Source organism: Oncorhynchus mykiss, chromosome 7 (genome assembly GCF_057628025.1).
Source record: "Oncorhynchus mykiss isolate SJ-2025 chromosome 7, ASM5762802v1, whole genome shotgun sequence".
NCBI lineage: Eukaryota > Metazoa > Chordata > Actinopteri > Salmoniformes > Salmonidae > Oncorhynchus > Oncorhynchus mykiss.
In genome coordinates, this window is record NC_143028.1 from 54,323,145 (window position 1) to 54,343,789 (window position 20,645).

Below are 20,645 nucleotides of genomic sequence, written 5' to 3' on the forward strand. Positions count from 1 at the left end.
CTACTTTACACCTAGAAAAGGTGTCACCAGCTTCAATGGATTGATTTCAAGTTGAGTCATTTTTCAATGTAATAGCAGCTATTTAAAAGTGTGTATTCACTTTCATTTAATACATTATCAGGCCTTGGAAGTTTCCACTGCTGGATAAGCAGCCATTGTGTGTGTTTCCATCAGACAAGCCTTGATGTTAGCCTTGTGTGACTTTGATCAGTTGACAGGGCTGCCTAGTTGCCCATTGATGTCTGGTTCTGCTTTATGATATACAACAAATCCCATTTAACGGGACAGTCAGTACAAAAGCTGCTTTCCTTGCTGTCACTCCAGTGCCATAGAACGTTTTCGGGGGAATCCTGAACAGAACTGTATCAGAACTCTCAAAGTTTGGTCATAAAGAGTCATTGTTGACCCATGTTCTAGAAGGGACCAGGAACCACCTCAACATTCTATGGGCCAGCCTGAACAGAGAAACCATATGTTCCATTTCCAAAGTTGCTTTCTAATTGTTACACTAATAATCTTCTCTAAATGAAATAGATTATGAGAGTTTGCTGTGTTTAAAGCTAATCCTGAGATTACACTTGACCAATGTTGGCCTTAGCGTTTACCCGGTGACCTGAACTACAGGGGACAGACATGGACCTGAAGACATTTCAGTGCTACACGGCTGAGGCTCCGGACCTCTTGGAGCAGATAGCTCAGCTCCTCCAGGAATGTCAGGAGAAGGAGATCCTGCTTCCCAAGGGAATCCGGAACCTGTGTGCCTTGTCCTGGGAGGAACTCTCAGACATCCCTGCTGACGCCAAACCCTTCCACCAGACCAGGGTGTCTGGTAGACCCCCGCGGCCCTACCCCAACCAGGTCGCCTTACCCCTGGACACCAGGCACAGGATGTCCATTGTCACCAGTCAGATCCTGCTGCCCACTGAGTCCTCCCTGTCTGTCCGCCAGCCAACCACTCGCTTCAGCACCTTGAAGTTCAAGAAAAAGTTCCCTGTTGACCGGGACAACAACAGTGATAAACAAATACGTAAGTCACACAAAGCAAAACACTCCCGGTTACAGTATATCTCTGTGCTCAAATAATGCAAATATCATGTGGCTTCTTCGAGGGAAATGGCAAAGGGCTTGTAAACTATTGGGTTGCGATTGAAAGAATGAATTTATTTTGTTCAAAGTGAAGTATTCTGTTGATGAGTGGTACATTGATCTCTGTCTGTCTGCAGCGACCTGTATTCCTGTGACGTCCACTCTGAGGCTTTGCCTGGAGGAGTGTCTGTCCCATCTCTCCTTCTCTCTCACGTACAAAGGTAACACACTAATGACAGCAGGACAGGACCTAAGGCCATGCCTCTCCTTTAAAATACTATCAGCAAACCACCCCACACCATCACCATACAGACTTCAAAACAAATTCTACAAAATGCTTAGCAGAACCCGATGAAGACAATTTAGAGTTATGAATGCTACACTATTGTCTGGTGGGAAAACATGCATTTTCCACCCAGACTAGGCTGTAGATATGCAGTAGTGTTGCAAGTGTAACCCTCAACCTTTGTCTCTCTCTCTCTCTCTCTCTCTCTCTCTCTCTGTGTGTATCTGTCTCTCCATCTCCCTATAGAGGTAAACAATGCCCCCTGTACTCCACGTCTTCACAGCAGGACTCTGGAGGTGTGTTACTGGGCTGTCAACAAGCTCAGACCCATTCTGGATCAGATGTAAGTGGTATAAACCTATGGAGCAGACCTCTTCTCTCAGCACTATAGATCAACCTGTAAAACCGGATACTCCTTCTCCTTCCCCCGTCTACCCTTCTATATCTTAATAACATATATGACTTACATAGACACTTGTGTAGCTGTTGTGTTGATTTGATTATGCTCCTATAGAAAAGAGGAGAATGCCCGGCTGGATCTGAGAGGCCACACACGCCCCATGGTGGCTCAACACTACCAGGACTATAAGGTTCTCCAGCTGCCACAGCCAGTCCCAGCCCATGCAGAGGACTGCCTCTTCCCCTTAATCCCCAACACCAAGTACTTGAGCTACAACATCTCCCCAAAACTGCACTACGGCCTGCCTGATGGAACCAGCTATCTCTAGTATCCTTGCCTCGCCACTTCTGCTTTCTACCACTGTTGACTTCCATGTTTTTCCACCCTCTCTATCTCTCTCTCTCTCTCTCCCTCCCTCTATCCTTTCCCTCTGCTCTTTTCACATACTTAATCTATTTTAGCATGGAGCCCTCCTCTCAGTGTTGTCCTGACTGTGTCTCAGCTACCCATCTGGTTCAGTAGCAGTGTGCCAGCTGCCCAGTGCCATGCCCAGAGGGGGCGTTTACACAAACATCTTCTCTGACAGTCCCTATGACATCCTGGTGGCTTCCTTCAAACCCAGTGGCCATGGTGTTGTGTACCACACAGGCAAGCACAGGTATGGTCAGATCCCCAGCTGTTTGAAACCAGAATACACAAACACAGTTGTTCTCAAAGTGTGGTCGGCGCACCCCTGGGGGTTCGCGATGGTGCTGCATAATAAAAAATAATATTACTAACGACAACAGATTCAACACATTTTGGCCAAGGGATCCGTGGAGTAAGTTAAGATGGTCTAATGCAATACAATGTAATATTATTAATCTACAATGGATGTTCTTACCCCGGGGCAACATGGACCTGGGAGGCTCACAGGGATATTGGTATCCACAGTACGCCACCAATTCTACATTTTTTCAACTCAATACTTCTTGTATTTAAAAAAAATGTAAATGCACTGTATTAGCTTTAAATTTGCAACAACAAAAAATCTCTCTGCCACATGACAAAATATGTAGAATTGCAGGAAATTAGCTTGGAAACGGCCACATTGTCTCTCCGATGCCAAGCGACGGGCCTTTAAAATGTTTCTTCCCAGGACCAGAGACTTAGTTTGTCCGGCCATGCACTGCCGAAGTCATAGTACAACTCATTGTATGCAATTTGTTTATCTCACTTAAGTAATGTTCTGATTATGAGGGGGTCCCTGATGAATTTGCTTCCACAACAGAGGTCCCAGGCATCAAAAAAGTTGAGATCCTCTGCACTACAGATGTGCGGTAATGGTAGCCATGCAATCAAACTTTAGCAGTAATTTCAAGAGTAAACCGTATGAGAGTCTGTAAAAGAGTCTCTAAACTAAGGGCCGTGTGTTGTGTGATCAGGTCCAGCTGGGTTGCCTTGTTGGTGGGATCCTTGGGAGGTCAGCAGTACACAAGAGAGGGCTGTCTCACCAAGGAGTGGACCTTCAACCCCAGGTCTCAGAATGAAGTTCTGCACAAATACAAGGTGTGTGTGTACGTACGTACGTGTGCGTGTGTGCAGCCCAAACACATCTACTATAGATTGTGTGTGTATTCATCAGGTGAATGAGAACATAACACTGACCTTCAGTAACCACTTGAACATGACCCTGATATTCAGCGTCCTGGCGGAGAATGACATCACCTTGAGTCTGAGGGAGGAGGAGCCGGTAAGAACCCAGAATCTAGGATAGAGCCCCTAAACACAGTCCTACATACTGAATATGGCTTCTACATACTATAGGCACAGAGAGAGAGAGCAAGGAAGGGAGGGATAACAAGAGACAACATGACTGCATTGGGCCTGCTATGATATACTAATGAGCAAAACAATGTGATTGACTGATTAAATTCAGCAGGGCCGTCTCTAGTCTTTTGGGGGCCCCTAAGCGAGATTTGGTTGTGCCCCCGCCCTTTCACCTCGTGGGCAAAGCATTTTAGTTTCCCCCCTCTTGATGGCAGGTGCAACATTGATTTTAAAGTTAGTTTCCTGCAATTCTACACATTTTGTCTTGGGGTGTAGACAGGACCTAAAATTAGCATCCGGGTCATTCCTATTATGCTGTGACTTTTGAACCTCATAACTTTCTGGAAAACAATGTTTACACGTACAGTACCAGTCAAAAGTTTGGACACACCTACTCATGGTAGAATAATAGGTAAGACATCAATCAACACTATGAAATAACACATATGGAGTCATGTAGTAAGAAATTGTTAAACAAATCAAAATATATTTTTGGGGATTTTAGATTCTTCAAAGTAGCCACCCTTTGCCTTGATGACAGCTTTGCTCTTGGTATTCTCTCATTCCTATAAAAAAAGTTTCATGTTAAGAGATATCTATTTGGTATTTGTTTGATGTGTTTAACTTAGTGTCAGCATGGAAGACTAGACAGCCTTCACTGTAAGCGGTTTATGATCACTATGGAAACAGCACTTTTTTCTGTCTCAGCTGTTGTCTAACGCATCTATTTTTTATTTTTTTATTTTTTTATTTTACCCCTTTTTCGTGGTATCCAATTGTTTTAGTAGCTACTATCTTGTCTCATCGCTACAACTCCCGTACGGGAGAAAGTCATGCGTCCTCCGATACACAACCCAACCAAGCCGCACTGCTTCTTAACACAGTGCCATCCAACCCGGAAGCCAGCCGCACCAATGTGTCGGAGGAAACACCGTGCACCTGGCAACCTTGGTTAGCGCGCACTGCGCCCAGCCCGCCACAGGAGTCGCTGGTGCCCGATGAGACAAGGATTTTCCTACCAGCCAAACCCTCCCTAACCCGGACGACGCTAGGCCAATTGTGCGTTGCCCCACGGACCTCCTGGTCGAGGCCGGTTACGACAGAGCCTGTGCGCGAACCCAGAGTCTCTGGTGGCACAGCTGGCTAATGCATCTATTTTACTTCCCTTCTTCCCTCTATCCCCTCCTCTCACATCCCTCTCACTCTCACTTCCCCCCTTCTCTCACTTTCCTTCCCTCAATCCCCTCCTCTTTCATCCTTCTTACTCCCCCTCTTATCCCTCCTTCCCTCCCTCTTCTCCTTTCCTCCCACTCCTCCCCATGTATAGCCTGTGAGTAGTGGAAGGGAGGGGCCAGGGGCAGCAGTGGTGGAGTCAGTGGAGGTCCAGGTCTACAGGGTGGAGTTACAGGGGATCAGGAAGAGAGTGAGAGATACAGCGCTGCGCTGGCTCCAACTCTACCTGATGGCCACAGGTATGCCATCACCCCATGGGCTATTCTCCATGATAGATGGCCCTAGAACAACCCTGTTTGTTGTGTGATGTTTATTTCTTGTAAACTAAACTACTAGTCTTCTAGCTATACTCCCTCTGTTCTTCATCCCCCAGGCCTCAGTGATGAACCACTGCTCCCAGACTACAAATCCAGACCACCTAAACGCAAAGAGGCTTGGACTGCAACTCCCAGAGTACCTCTCACCGTTGAGGAGATACCACCTACCTTTGTGCGTCCAGCCCGTCTGAGGAGGAAGGTCCCGAGGCCAGCCACCTGCAGCCTGCCCATGTCCACACCAGCCAACCTGTACAGACCTACCTTACACAGGTGACACACACACACACACACACACACACACACACACACACACACACACACACACACACACACACACACACACACACACACACACACACACACACACACACACACACACACACACACACACTAATCTTAGTCTCTCTCTCTCCCACAGGGCAAAGTCAGCAGGCCTGCCATGCGTCTCCTCCCTCTCAGCTCTCTCCCCCAGTGAAACTCCTCCATGCCCTGTGGTTCTCAGACTCCTCCTCCTCCACGGCTCTCAGATTCCTCCTACTCCACAGGGCTGCCACTGCTCAACCCGCCTTCCCCTCCTGTCTGACCTGGAGCTGGAGCTGTTCCTCCGGGCCCCCTGGGCCCCCCGTGGCCACATCCTGGTGATCTACGTCACTTCCTCCCTCTGCCCCCCACCCAGGGCCCGCAACGTGGAGGTCATACTGCGGAGGGTCCATCACAGGCAGGTCCATGCCTCCGCCAATCCCTGTGCCAAGGTGAGGAGCTGGGGGTGTGGAGGAGGTGTTACTTCTGTCCAAATGATACACTTACTACCCATATATGGTGCACTGCTTTTTGATCCCAAATGGACGCAGTATTTTAGAAAGTAGTGCACAATATGGGGAATAGGGTGTCTTTAGGGACATACTGTATATAGACTATGTCTGATCATGGCTCAGACCAGAGTTGTAGATAAAATTACTTGATCAATGACGACTCAAAACCCGCCAACAAGGCCTGAAAATGACCCACATTATTGGAGGGCAGCAAGAGAGGAGTTGCCACATTTATCCAATAGGGGTTTCCATTCATGACGTGCGCACATCCTCTCACTCACGTGACTCAGCTGCCTGCTGCAGTTCTCTCTCAACACACACACCCTTCCACCCAGAAACACACATACACTGCTCCTGCCCTCCTCCTCATCACTCACTCAACAGAGAGAAATGCCATGGCGTCTGTGGTGAAGTTTAGAAGCAGCCCAAAAACCTGAAACCCGCGACCATTACATTTTCACACGCAACATTGTTTTCAAAGTAGCCCAATTTACAGCAAAACTGGGAACATGGCAACCCTGGCTCAGACATACAGTGGGAGCATGCTAGATGATTTTGCTATTTGTTGAGTGTTAATAATTATTATGTTTATGTCTGTGATAGAGTTCTCAGGACCCGTTCAGGTTGGTCAAATACGACACAGACACGGCCAATCATCTCACCCAGTCATCACTTCCTGTCCTGGTCCAGAGGCACGGCATTGGACCCGGAACACTTCTGGTACACGACATGGGGGCACAGGGAGGAACAGGGGGGTTTGGAAGTAGTTGATTATGGTTGGGACAGCCCAGCTAGCACAGAATGTTCTGAGAACCATATGTTTCTTATAGCTTGGCGAGAGCATGGATGTCCTATGGTTATTTTGCATTCTCACGACTTTCTGAGAATGGTGCAAGATAGTTGCTTGGCTTTGGAACATTCTCAGCACTTTTAAGGAACTTGACAAAGTAATGTTATTTTCTTGATATTTCATTACTTTAACAGAATGTTTCCTAAAAATTAAACATGGTTACATTTCATAACATTTTTGGTAATATTCTACACTTGTCATTTAGCAGACGCTCTTATTCAGAGTGACTTAAAGGAGCAATTAGGGTTAAGTGCGTTGCTCAAGGATTTTTGACCTAGTCAGCTCGGGGATTTGAACCAGTGACCTTTCAGTTACTTGCCTAACTCTCTTAACCGCAAGGCTACCTGCCGCCCTAGGAAGGTACTCCAACTGGTTTGATATTATGAATGTTCAGAGAACGTTAAGAAACAACGTTCTTCTGTGGGAATTTCAGTGCTTCAGCATAATGTTTTCTGCAGGTTTCCTTATGGTTCTATTTAAAGTCATGTTCTCAGAACAGAATGTTCTAAGAGTGTTATTACAAAACATATTCATTCTGCTCTGTGTCAACAAAACTCTCTCTATCCTCTATCTTGTTCAAAAGAACTGAAAGCGCCAACCACCGCAAGGTGACTGGGAATATGGTAAAATACAAACAGTGTAGTCATTCCCTCCGTAAGGCAATCAAACAGGCAAAACATCAGAACAGAGACAAAATGGAATCGCAATTCAACAGATCAGACACGAGACATATGTTGCAGGGTCTACAGACAATCACGGATTACAAAGGGAAAACCAGCCAAGTCGCGGACACCGATGTCTTGCTCCCAGACAAGCAAAACCCCTTCTCCGCCCGTTTTGAGGATAACACAGTGCCACTGAGCAAGACATTTAAGCGTGTTAACCCTTGCAAGGCTGCCGGCCCAGACGGCATCCTTAGCCACGTCCTCAGAGCATGCGCAGACCAGCTGGCTGGAGTGTTTACGGACAGATTCAAACTCTCCCTATCCCAGTCTGCTGTTCCCACTTGCTTCAAGATGTCCACCATTGTTCCTGTACCCAAGAAAGCAAAAGTAACTGAACTGAATGACTATCGCCCCGTAGCACTCACTTCTGTCATCATGAAGTCCTTTGCGAGGCTAGTTAAGGATCATATCACCTCTACCTTACCTGACTTCCTAGACCCACTTTAATTTTCTTACCGCCCCAATAGATCCACAGACGATGCAATCGCCGTCGCACTGCACACTGCCCTATCCGTCTGGACTAGAGGAATACCTATGTCAGAATGCTGTTCATTGGCTGTTGCTCAACCTTCAACACAAGGGTGCATGCTCAGCCCCCCGCTGTACTCCCTGTTCACCCATGACTGCGTGGCCACGCACGCCTCCAACTCAATCATCAAGTTTGCAGACAACACAACAGTAGGCCTGATTGCCAGCAATGACAAGACAGCCTACATGGAGGAGGTGAGGGCCCTCGTGGACTGGTGCCAGGAAAATAACCTCTCCCTCAAAGTCAACAAAATGAAAGAGCTGATCTTTGACTTCCAGAAACATAGAGGGAGCACGCCCCTATCCCCATTGACAGGACCGCAGTGGAGAAGGTGGAAAGCTTCAAGTTCCTCGGCATACACATCACTGACAATCTGAAATGGTCCTCCCACACAGACAGTGTGGTGAAGAAGGTGCAACAGCGCCTCTTCAACCTCAGGAGGCTGAAGAAATTTGTCTTGGCCCATAAGACCATCAGAAACCTTTACAGATGTAGAATTGAGAGCATACTGACGGGCAGTATCACTGCACCGCCCGCAACCACAGGGCTCTCCAGAGGGTGGTACGGTCTGTCCTATGCATCACCGGGTGCACAGTCTTGAAGGGAACTCCTTCAAGACTGTTGGAAAAGCATTCCAGGTGAAATTGGTTGAGAGAATACCAAGAGTGTGCTAAGCTGTCATCAAGGCAAAGGGTGGCTACTTTCAAGAATCTCAAATATAAAATATATTTTGATTTGTTTAACACGTTTTTGGTTACTACATGATTCCATGTGTTTTTTCATGGTTGCGATGTCTTCACTATTATTCTACAATGTAGAAAATAGTCAAAATAAAGAAAGACCCTTGAATGGACTCCCGAGTGGCGCAGCGGTCTAAGGCACTGCATCTCAGTGCTAGAGGCGTCACTACAGATCCTGGTTCGATTCCAGGCTGTATCACATCCAGACGTTCTTGGTTGTCCCGTAGGGCGGCGCACAATTGGCCCAGAGTCGTTAGGGTTTGGCCGGGGGAGACAGTCATTGTAAATAACAATTTGTTCTTAATTGACTTGCCAGGTTAAATAAATAAAAAAATTAGTAGCTGTGTCTAAACTTTTTTCTGTACCTAGACATGGAATCACTGGCCACTTTAATATTGGAACACAAGTCACCTTAATAATGTTTACATACTGCTTCACTCATCTCATATGTATATGTATATACTGCATTCTATTCTACTCTATTTTAGTCAATGCCACTCCAACATTGCTCATCCTAATATTTATATATTTCTTAATTCCATTCTTTTACATTTGTGTATTGTTAGATACTACTGCACTGTTGGAGCTAGGAACACAAGCATTTCGCTACACCAGCAATAATATCTGCTAAATACTGTATGTATATGTGACCAATAAAATTTGATTTAATTTGTGTGCAGGTGTGTTGGCCGCACCCACTAATTAGCCACACCTGATCTTAATGAGGGTTTCCTTTCCCAGGAAAACTTTCAAGGAACCATAGTGAAACATTCTAACAACCTCCCTGCAACCTAAAAAGTAACATTCACAGAAAAGGGGAAAGTTATACTTCCATTCTGAGAATGTTTAAAAAACGTTCTGTTTTACCTGTCAGGAAAATGTTGGCTTTGTTCCCAGAACCAATGGGAAAACAAAAATGTACGTTTCCACAACTTCCAAGGAACCACATGTGCTAGCTGGGAGATCACTGTCCTACAGAAGGCGGGGGTGCTACTGTATAGTTGTCTGTTAAAACTATTAACTTCCTCTTCTTGTCTCCTTTCCTCCATTTATCACTGATCTGGCATCATTTGAAAAGTTGAGGCAATATGGTGGAAACTTACCCAGTTCTCTCATGAAGGAAAGGAGAAAAGGAAACGGAGCCCATGTTATAGTATTGAGAGACATCCTGTATGGAGGGGCGAGGCGCTTCCTGGTTTGGTGGAGGGAAGGCCCCCATGTGACCTTGACCCCCCCCCCCCCCCCCCCCCCTCTTTGTTTCCATTTGCCTCTGGTGAGAACAGCCCAACAGACTGGGAAACAATCACTCAGATAGTCACAGCTCTTCTGTCACCATCTGTGTATGTTTGTTGTGTGTGTATGTTTGTTGTGTGTGTGTGTGTGTGTTTACTCCCATTTATGAAGATGCATTTATGTGTTGCTACCAGGGCACATTTTGGAGGGAGGGAGAGAAGAAGAACCTAATATGTTTCTAAACATTAATGTGGATGCTACCGTGAATCGTGAATAATGAGAGAGAAAGTTACAGAGGATCAAATATCATACCCCCAAGACATGCTAACCTCCCCTTTTATTGGTAATGGTGAGAGCTTAGCACAGCGTTTCCCAAACTCGGTCCCCGGGACCCCAAGGGAGGCCCTAACACTACGCTGATTCCAATGATCAAAGCTTGAGGATTAGTTGATTATTTTAATAAGCTTTGTAGTGCTCTGGCAATAAATAAAATGTGCAACCCTTGGGGTCCTGAGGACTAAGTTTGGGAAACGCTGAATTAGCATGTCTTGGGTGTATGATCTTTGACCCTCTATAAATTTCTCACTCATCATTATTCACAATTCCTTCTAGATTCCTTACATTTTTTTGAGCATACAACAGCTCAGCATACAAATTATTTTATACAGTCGTTATTGCTAGTTTTAGTTAAGTAATTAGACCATTTTTAAAAAAAGCACACAAAACTTGAAAAAGGTATACATGCACATGAGTAAAATCATTGAGGTCCTCTTGAAACAAGATGGCCAGGCACGATCGAACACAGTGCTCATATCTTTATCAACAGAGTCAATAATTTCAGATCCCACTATACATGCATATACACTGAGTGTATTAAACATTAAGAACACCTACTCTTTCCATGTCATAGATTGACCAGGTGAATCCAGGTTAAATCTATGATCCCTTATTGATGTTGCTTATTATTGATGTTATTTTTTTGCCCTGTTGTCATTGCTTTATTTTATATGTTATTTATATGTTATTGTGCAGTTAGATAGAGACACTGTAAAATTACCTTCTCTGTGTCACGTTCGCCATAAGGATGAGACCAAGGTGCAGCGTGGTTAGGCGCACATTACTTTTAATGAATGAACATCGACCAAAAGAAACGTGAAGCTATACAACTAGTTCTGACAGGCAACTAAACATAGACAAGATCCCACGAAACACAAAGGGGAAATGGCTGCCTAAATATGATCCCCAATCAGAGACAACAATAAACAGTTGTCTCTGATTGGGAACCATATCAGGCCAACATAGACATACAAAAACCCCTAGACATACAAAAACTAGAGTATCCACCGTAGTCACACCCTGACCTAACGAAAATATATAGAAAAACTGAGATATCTAAGGTCAGGGCGTGACACTGTGCTAGATGGCCACGAAATTAGATTTTTTTTGTATTTTGCCCTAAATTTGAGGTTTCTAACCAAAACCATATACAAATTTGCAATTTTCTTCAATTTATTTATACCAACCTGACACCCTTTATTGTTTTCTCATCTTGTGTGTGCAACTGGTCACGTGTGTCCACAGATGTATGCTGGGGGAAAGTTGATTTTCGGAGGCAGTGCTCTGAATGGCTATGGCTTCAGCAAGACCAACCTCCTGAAGCAGATTGCCAAAACCCAGAGTGACTATGCCAAGGGCAACTTCCTACCTCATGATTACAAACTGGGGTGAGTCTGGCACAGAACCACATAGGACCATCACCTCGCTCACTGACTACTCAAACAGGTCGACCCAAAATCTACCAGTGGGTTAACATGATCAGTGGGGTCATCTAGACCAGAGGTTTTGTAAACTTTTCATGCCCAGGGACCCTCGTCCAGGCAAACCGGCTACCCAGGGACTCCCTAGTATGTGAGCAAAGAAAATGAACCATGTCTTGTCTTATCATCAGGTGAATGATAATGTCAAGTAGAATTAATCAACATTTTAAAATTAATATATTTGATAGATAGTTTCATTATTTTGACCTCACAGTTCATTGGAACAGGAAGTGTAAACTCTAACATAGCCTATTGTAACTTGGCGGCGAAGAGAACATTTTGCTGTTGTAAAGCTATTTCTCTGCAATTCTACACATTTTTACATTGAACTGAGAGAACAACATTTTCATTTCGGAAGCAGATTTCCAGCAATTCTACACAGTTTGGTATTGAGCTGAGACAATGTTACAGTTTTAAAGCACATTCCCTGCAAGCCAATGCATTTTGCCATGGCTAATGCTGTGCTCCTCTGCTCAAACATTATAACAAAATAATTTTCGATTCTCCCCAACTGTCTAGGTTTTATTTGATTGCTAGTTCTCAAATATGGTATTATTTAAAAATATATACACTACCGTTCAAAAGTTTGGGGTCACTTAGAAATGTCTTTGTTTTTGAAAGAAAATCACAGTTTGTGCTATTCTGTGAAGGAAGTAATACACAGCGTATTACTAGTCTAAAGAAGTCTAAGTCTCAACTAGTCTAAAGAAGGCCAGTTTTATTGCTTCTTTAATCAGCACAACAGTTTTCAGCTGTGCTAACACAATTGCAAAAGGTTTTTCTAATGATCAATTAGCCTTTTAAAATGAGAGACTTGGATTAGCTAACACAACGTGCCATTGGAACACAGGAGTGATGGTTGCTGATAATGGGCCTCTGTACGCCTATTGTATGTGGATATTCCATTTTTCAAAAATCAGCCATTTCCATCTATAATGGTCACTTACAACATTAAAAATGTCCACACTGCATTTCTGATCAATTTCATGTTATTTTAATGGACAGAAACTGTGATTTTCTTTGAAAAACAAGGACATTTCTAAGTGACCCCAAACTTTTGAACGGTAGTGTATATAGTTCAATATCTTTTCAGCATGCTTTCTGGTTTTAAAGATGTTCTCTGGTACTTTTGTGTATTTTTTGGCCAATAGTTCTGAGAGTAGCACTCACGAGTCAAAAGCGGTCCCGAAAAATGTGTGTTACTTCACAAAGGTGCAGATATGTGCACCACGTCATTGCTCTCTCTCGATCTACCATGTGTGCGTCTTGCTAGCTGTCACTCAAATACAGAGAGGCTGAAGCTCATTGGCTAGAATTTGAATTGCTAGGGTCCAGGCTCATGTGGGGGTAAATGTAGGGAAAATGCCGCCGCACAGCTTCCAAAAAACAGTCGCTTTCAAACTAGTAGCTAATAGCCACTACTATTTCGTGGCTAATTGAGGTAAAACAGTAATTCTACTCATAGATTATGCATGTATGAACTACGCACATCCAGCCCAAAGCGGGAGGTTTAAACAATATTTACTAGTCACCAAAGTACCGGCCGGCGTAATAATTTTCTATACAGACAAAACCCTGTAATTGTCTCCAATGACTGTAATTTACTCCATATTAAAGGCATAGTTCAAGATTTTGGCATTGAAGCCTTTAATCTACAGTGCATTTGAAAAGTACTCAGACCTCTTGACTTTTTCCACATTTTATTATGTTACAGCCTTTTCCCCTCATCAATCTACACACAATACCCCATAATGACAAAGCAAAAACAAGTTGTAAGAAATCATTGCAAATGTAAAAATAAATAAATCATGAGATATCATACAGTACCAGTCAAATGTTTGGACACACTTATTCATCCCAGGGTTTTTCTTTATTTTTACTATTTTCTACATTGTATAATAATAGTGAAGACATGAAAACTATTAAATAACACATATGGAATCATGTAGCAACCAAAAATTAATTTGTAATTTTGTTTGTTAATTTGTGGAATTTGGAAAAGGCTCTGCCCCACCTGCTCTGCCCCACCTGCCCTGAATGACGGGTCGCCACTGAAGTCCAGTGAGTGTACATTGAGCCTATGCAAAAAAAAAAGAAAAAAAGATTCAGGGGGTCAATGAAAATAGTGTTCAGCACTCTTATGGCTTAGGGGGTAGAAGCTGTTAACGAGCTATTTGGTCCAAGACTTGGCGCTCCGGTACCACTTCTTGTGGGGTAGCAGAGACAACAGTCTATGACTTGGGTGGCTGGAGTATTTGACCATTTTTTGGGCCTTCCTCTGACATCGCCTGGTATAGAGGTTCTGGATGGCAGAAAGCTCAGCCCCAGTGATGTACTGGGCCATATGCACTACCTTCTTTCTGTAGCTATACCAAGCAGTGACGCAACCAGTCAGGATGCTCTCGATGGTGCAGCTGTAGAACTTTTTGAGGATCTGAGGACCCATGCCAAATCTTTTCAGCCTCCCGAGGGGGAATAGGTGTTGTCGTGAAGACTGTCTTGTTGTGTTTGGACCATAATAGGTCCTTAGTGATGTGGACACCAAGGAACCTGAAGCTCTTGAACCGCTCCACTACAGCCCTGTCAATGTAAATGGGGGCGTGCTTGGCCCTCCTTTCCCTGTAGTCCAAGATCGGCTCCTTTGTCTTGCTTATGTTGACGGAGAGGTTGTTGTCCTGGCACCACACTGCCAGGCCTCTGACCTCCTCCCTATAGGCCAGGATTCCCCAACTGGCAGCTTGCGGGTGGTTTTATTTATTTATTATTCATTGTTGGACATAAAAGACTAAAAAACACCAGGAAATCAGCTCCAAGTGATTTTAATTTAAGAAATTGTAACCAATTGTTCCCACGCATAATAGAGAGACACAATGCGATCGTATACAAATGTAAGTAAGGTTTGAAATGATTGTTTTAGTCAAACATTATATCTGTTTGGTCTTCTTGCGGTCAATATGCAGTCTACAAATTATTTTACTTATTTTCCAGCCCCCCGACCGTCCGCTCAAGAAAAAATTATCCTGAGGCTGAAGTAGTTGATCTAGTTGATGATCCTTGCTATAGGCTGTCTCATTGTTGTCGGTGATCAGATCTACCACTCTCATATCGTCGCCAAACTTAATGATGGTGTTGGAGTCGTGCGTGGCCACGTAGTCATGGGTGAATAGGGAGTACAGAAGGGGGTCCCCGTGTTGAGGGTCAGTGTGGCAGATGTGGTGTTGCCTACCCTCACCATCTGGGGGCAGCCCATCAGGAAGTCTAGAGTCCAGTTGCAGAGGGAGATGTTCAGTCCCAGGGTCCTTAGCTTAGTGATGAACTTTGAGGGCATTATAGTGTTGAACACTGATCTGTAGTCAATGAACAGCATTCTCACATAGATGTTCCTTTTGTCCAGGTGGGAAAGGGGAGTGTGGAATGCAATAGAGATTGTGTCATCTGTGGATCTGTTGGGGCAGTATGCGAATTGGAGTGGGTCCAGGGTTTCTGGGATGATGGTGTTGATGTGAGCCATGACCAGCCTTTCAAAGTATTTCATGGCTACAGATGTGTGTGAGAATTATCATGTTTTTGCTCAGTCAGTGGGAGAATGATCATGTTTTGCGATCAAATCAAATCATTACATTCACACAGGCCAATGAACATGTGTTAACTCGTTCCAGCTCTTAAAGTAAAGGCATTGACAGGTGTGTAAAATATTGTATGTATTGGCATCAGAGAGAGAAAGAGAGTGTCTGTGTAGATGTATGAGTGTTTATATGGATTGTGCAGTGTCAGATCAATGCTGTGATGGATGAAATGAAAAGTGAGAGCCTCCGCTTGGCCTGGAGAGCCAGCAGGCCTGTGGCCAATCACTTCAAGTGGACTGTTGTCACTTAGCTCTCCTTGATAGATCCCAAGGCTGGGAGGCCAAGTGTCCCCCTCAAACTGAGCCAGCAGGACGCAGTAAAGGGGATAGGCAAATGAAAGACAGACCACTCAGATCCCGATCTTCCTGCTCCCACTACAAGGAGAACCGGTTCCCTGATAAGCTTCAATCCAGGTAAACATGCACACACACACAAATTGTGAGACTTGTTTCAGCTGTCCAAAAGTATTTTTATGTTTGTGGAAAAAGTTTAAATTAAAGCTAGTGTATTGTAGACACACACACACTCCTTTTCCCCTAAGGTCTCTAGGGGGCACGGCCCTGGACTTTGTGGTGTCCAGCATGTCAGACAGGGTGTGCATCCTGGCCATGCAGAGCAAGAGGCTGAGCATAGGCAGACCTGCCACCACAGCCTGATGCAGTGCCACTGACACCAGAGGGATGATATTTGTTACTCCTCCCTCCTTTGTCATCTTCTCCTGACTCAGGACATTTTTCATCGGGATGGTGGGGGGGGGGGTCTCAGTGACTGATCTGCACTCTTCACACAGTAACTGCCTATGATGACAAGGGAATGTAAAGGGGTTTAATTTGATTCTGACATTGTTAGGAAAAAATGAGACAAGTTTATTTCTGTAATAGAAAATGTATTACTTTTCAAAGTGTCAAAGTTCAAATTGTCAATACAAAATAAAGCACATTCTTCTCATTTCTTGTTTTGACATCAGTGTAACTACCCACTATGCAGGCTCGCGTGCGTGTACGTACACTTGAAGTCGGAAGTTTACATACACCTTAGTCAAATACATTTAAGCTCATTTTTTCACAAATCCTGACATTTAATCCTAGTAAAAATTCCCTGTCTCAGGTCAGTTAGGATCACCACTTTATTTTAAGAATGTGAAATGTCAGAATAATAGTAGAGTGATTTATTTCAGCTTTTATTTATTTCATCACATTTCCAGTGGTTTAAGTTTACATACACTCAATTAGTATTTGGTAGCATTGCCTTTAACTTGTTTAACTTGGGTCAAACCTTTCAGTAGCCTTCCACAAGCTTCCCACAATAAGTTGGGTGAATTTTGACCCTGACAGAGTTGGTGTAACTGAGTCAGGTTTGTAGGCCTCCTTGCTCGCACACACTTTTTCAGTTCTGCCCACAAATTTTCTATAGGATTGAGGTCAGGACTTTGTGATGGCCACACAAATACCTTGACTTTGATGTCCTTAAGCCATTTTGCAACAACTTCGGAAGTATGCTTGGGTCATTAACGACATAACGATGGTCATTATGGCCAAACAGTTCTATTTTTGTTTCATCAGACCAGAGGACCTTTCTCCAAAAAGTACGATCTTTGTCCCCATGTGCAGTTGCACTGTACTCTGGCTTTTTATGGCGGTTTTGGAGCAGTGGCTTCTTCCTTTCTGAGCGGCCTTTCAGGTTATGATGATATAGGACTCGTTTTTACTGTGGATATAGATACTTTTGTACCTGTTTCCTCCAGCATCTTCACAGGGTCCTTTGCTGTTGTCCTGGGATTGATTTGCACTTTTCGCACCAAAGTACCTTCATCTCTAGGAGACAGAACGTGTCTCCTTCCTGAGCGGTATGATGGCTGCAAATTTGTGGAGTGGTTGAAAAACAAGTTTTAATGACTCCAACCTAAGTGTATGTAAACGTCTGACTTTAACTGTATTTTCTGTGTGATTTAAATATTGACTGGCTATTGTCAAGCTGTCAAAAAACTTCAAACTGTAACTAGTGCCTGCAACCTGGATCAGGTTGTCAGTCAACCTACCAGGGTAGTTAGAAACACAGTAATGAAATCATCAACATGTATTGATCACATCTTTACTAATGCTGCAGATATTTGCTTTAAAGCCGTATCCAAATCCATAGGATGTAGTGATCCCAATATAATAGCCATATCTAGGGAAACCAAAGTCCCAAAGGTTGGGCCTAATATAGTGTATAAGAGGTCATACAAGAAGTTTTGTAGTGATTCATATGTTGATGATGTAAAGAATATTTGCTGGTTTGTGGTGTGTAATGAGGAGCAACCAGACACTGCAATTGACACATTTATGAAACTACTTATTCCAGTTACTAATAAGCACACACCCATTAAGAAAATGATTGTAAAAACTGTTAAATCCCCTTGGATTGATGAGGAATTTAAAAATTGCATGGTGGAGAGGGATGAGGCAAAAGTTATGGCAATTAAGTCTGGCAGCCCAACTGATTGGCAAACGTACTGAAAATTAAGAAATCATGTGACTAAACTAAATAACAATAAAAGTAAACTACACTATGAAACAAAGATAAATTATATAAAAAATGATAGTAAAAAGCTTTGGGGCTCCTTAAATTACATTTTGGGGGAAAAAGCCAAATCGACTCCTTCATTCATTGAATTAGATGGCTCATTCATCACAAAGCCCACTGATATTGCAAACGACTTTAATTACTTTTTCATTGGCACGATAAGCAAACTTAGGGATGACATGCCAGCAACAAATGCTGACACTACACATCCAAATATTTCGGACCAAATTATGAAAGACAAGAATTGTACTTTTGAACTTCGTAAAGTCAGTGTGGAAGAGTTGAAAAAATTATTGTTGTCTATCAACAATGACAAGCCACTGGGGTCTGACAATCTGGATGGTAAATTACTGCGGGTAATAGCAGACGATATTGCCACTACTATTTGCCACATCTTCAATTTAAGCCTACTGAATGCGGGTGACTCAACACTATACACGTCAGCTACTACAGCGACTGAAATGACTGCAACACTCACCAAAGAGCTGCAGTTAGTTTCAGAGTGGGTGGCAAGGAACAAGTTAGCCCTAAATATTTATAAAACTAAAAGCATTGTATTTGGAACAAAACTCACTAAACCCTAAACTTCAACTAAATCTTGTAATAAATAATGTGAAAATTGATGTGGAAGTTGAGATGACTAAACTGCTTGGAGTAACCCAAGATTGTAAACTGCCATGCTCAACACATGCTGATGCAGTAGTAGCTAAGATGGGGAGAAGTCTGTCTGTAATAAAGTGATGCTCTACCTTCTTAACAACACTATCGACAAGACACGTCCTACAGGTCCTAGTTTTGTCACACCTTGACTACTGTTCAGTCGTGTGGTCAGGTGCCACAAAAAAGACTTAGGAAAATTGCAATTGGCTCAGAACAGGGCAGCACGGCTGGCCCTTGGTTGTACACAGAGAGCTAATATTAATAATATGCACGTCAATCTCTCCTGGCTGACAGTGGAGGAGAGATTGACTTCATCACTACTTTTATTTAAGAGAGGTGAATGCACCGAGCTGTCTGTCTAAACTACTGGCACACAGCTCAGACACCCATGCATACCCCACAAGACATGCCATAAGAGGTCTCTTCACAGTCCCCAAGTCCAGAACAGACTATGGGAGGCACACAGTACAACATAGAGCCACGACTACATGGAACTCTATTCCACATCAAGTAATTGACGCAAGCAGTAAAATAAAAAAAATAAAAAAACATTGGCACAGACACATGCATACACACACACACACAATAACATACACACTATACATATGCATGGATTTAGTACTGTAGATATGTGGTAGTGGTGGAGTAGGGGCCTGAGGGCACGCAGTGTGTTGTGAATGTATTGTAATGTTTTAAAATTGTATAAACTGCCTTAATTTTGCTGGACCCTAGGAAGAGTAGCTGCTGCGTTGCTATTCACAACTGCGACCTGGCCAAGATAAAGTAAAGCAGTGCAACACAAGCAACAACACGGAATTAAACAAGGAATAAACAAACATACAGTCAATAACACAATAGAAACAAATGTATATACAGTGTGTGCAAATGAAGTAAGATTAGGGAAGTAGGGCAATAAATAGGCCGTAGTGGCGAAATAATTACAATTTGGCAAATAAACACTGGAGTGATAGATGTGCACAGATGAATGTGCAAATAGAGATACTGGGGTGCAAAAGAGCAAAATAAATAATGAAATAACAATATGGGGATGAGGTAATTGGATGGGCTATTTACAGATGGGCTATGTGCAGGTGCAATGATTTGTAAGCTTCTCTGATAGCTGATGCTTAAAGTTAGTGAGGGAGACATGAGTCTCCAGCTTCAGTGATTTTTGTAATTCGTTCCAGTCATTGGCAGCAGAGAACTGGAAGGAGAGGCGGCCAAAGGAGGAATTGGCTTTGGGGGTGACCAGTGAAATATACCTGCTGGAGTGCGTGCTACGGGTGGTTGCTGCTATGGTGACCAGTGAGCTGAGATAAGGCGGGGCTTTACCAAGCAAACACTTAGAGATGACCTGGAGCCAGTGGGTTTGGCAACGAATATGAAGCGAGGGCCAGCCAACAAGAGCATACAGGTTGCAGTGCTGGGTAGTATATGCGCTTTGGTGACAAAACGGATGCCGCTGTGATAGACTGCATCCAATTTGCTGAGTAGAGTGTTGGAGGCTATTTTGTCAAGGATCGGTAGGATAGTCAGTTTTACGAGGGTGTGTTTAGCAGCATGAGGATGCTTTGTTGCAAAATAGGAAGCCAATTCTAGATTTAATGTTGGAATGGAGATGCTTAATATGAGTCTGGAAGGAGAGTTTACAGTCTAACCAGACACCTAGGTATTTGTAGTTGTCAACATATTCTCAGAACCGTCCAGAGTAGTGATGCTGGACGGGCGGGCAGTGATCGGTTGAAGAGCATGCATTTAGTTTTACTTGCATTTAAGAGCAGTTGGAGGAAATGGAAGGAGAGTTGTATGGAGTTGAAGCTCATCTGGAGGTTAGTTAACACAGTGTCCATAGAAGGGCCAGAATGGTATCATCTGCAGTAGATCAGAGAATCACCAGCCGCAAGAGCGACATCATTGATGTATACAAAGAAGAGAGTTGGCCCAATAATTTGTTTAC

General features: G+C 43.6%; 1 protein-coding gene across 1 annotated transcript; it reads left to right on the forward strand.

Moving 5' to 3' along the window:
- The first annotated feature begins 633 nt into the window (after positions 1 to 633).
- On the forward strand, positions 634 to 16,119 carry LOC149982597 (uncharacterized protein C3orf20-like). The gene is made up of 13 exons (XM_090242218.1): positions 634 to 1,027; positions 1,224 to 1,307; positions 1,619 to 1,715; positions 1,887 to 2,099; positions 2,275 to 2,430; positions 3,197 to 3,320; positions 3,397 to 3,504; positions 4,909 to 5,053; positions 5,188 to 5,401; positions 5,634 to 5,883; positions 6,547 to 6,663; positions 11,602 to 11,744; positions 16,005 to 16,119. Exons 1-13 carry the CDS (start codon positions 634 to 636, stop codon positions 16,117 to 16,119), a joined length of 2,160 nt encoding a protein of 719 aa, XP_090098344.1.
- The last annotated feature ends 4,526 nt before the right edge of the window (positions 16,120 to 20,645 follow it).

Coding starts and splice junctions, on each gene's coding strand:
- LOC149982597 (XM_090242218.1), top strand. CDS start 634: ATGGACCTGAAGACATTTCAGTGCTACACGGCTGAGGCTCCGGACCTC. Junction 1,716..1,886: donor AGACCCATTCTGGATCAGAT/GTAAGTGGTATA, acceptor ATGCTCCTATAG/AAAAGAGGAGAATGCCCGGC. Junction 11,745..16,004: donor CCTCATGATTACAAACTGGG/GTGAGTCTGGCA, acceptor TTTTCCCCTAAG/GTCTCTAGGGGGCACGGCCC.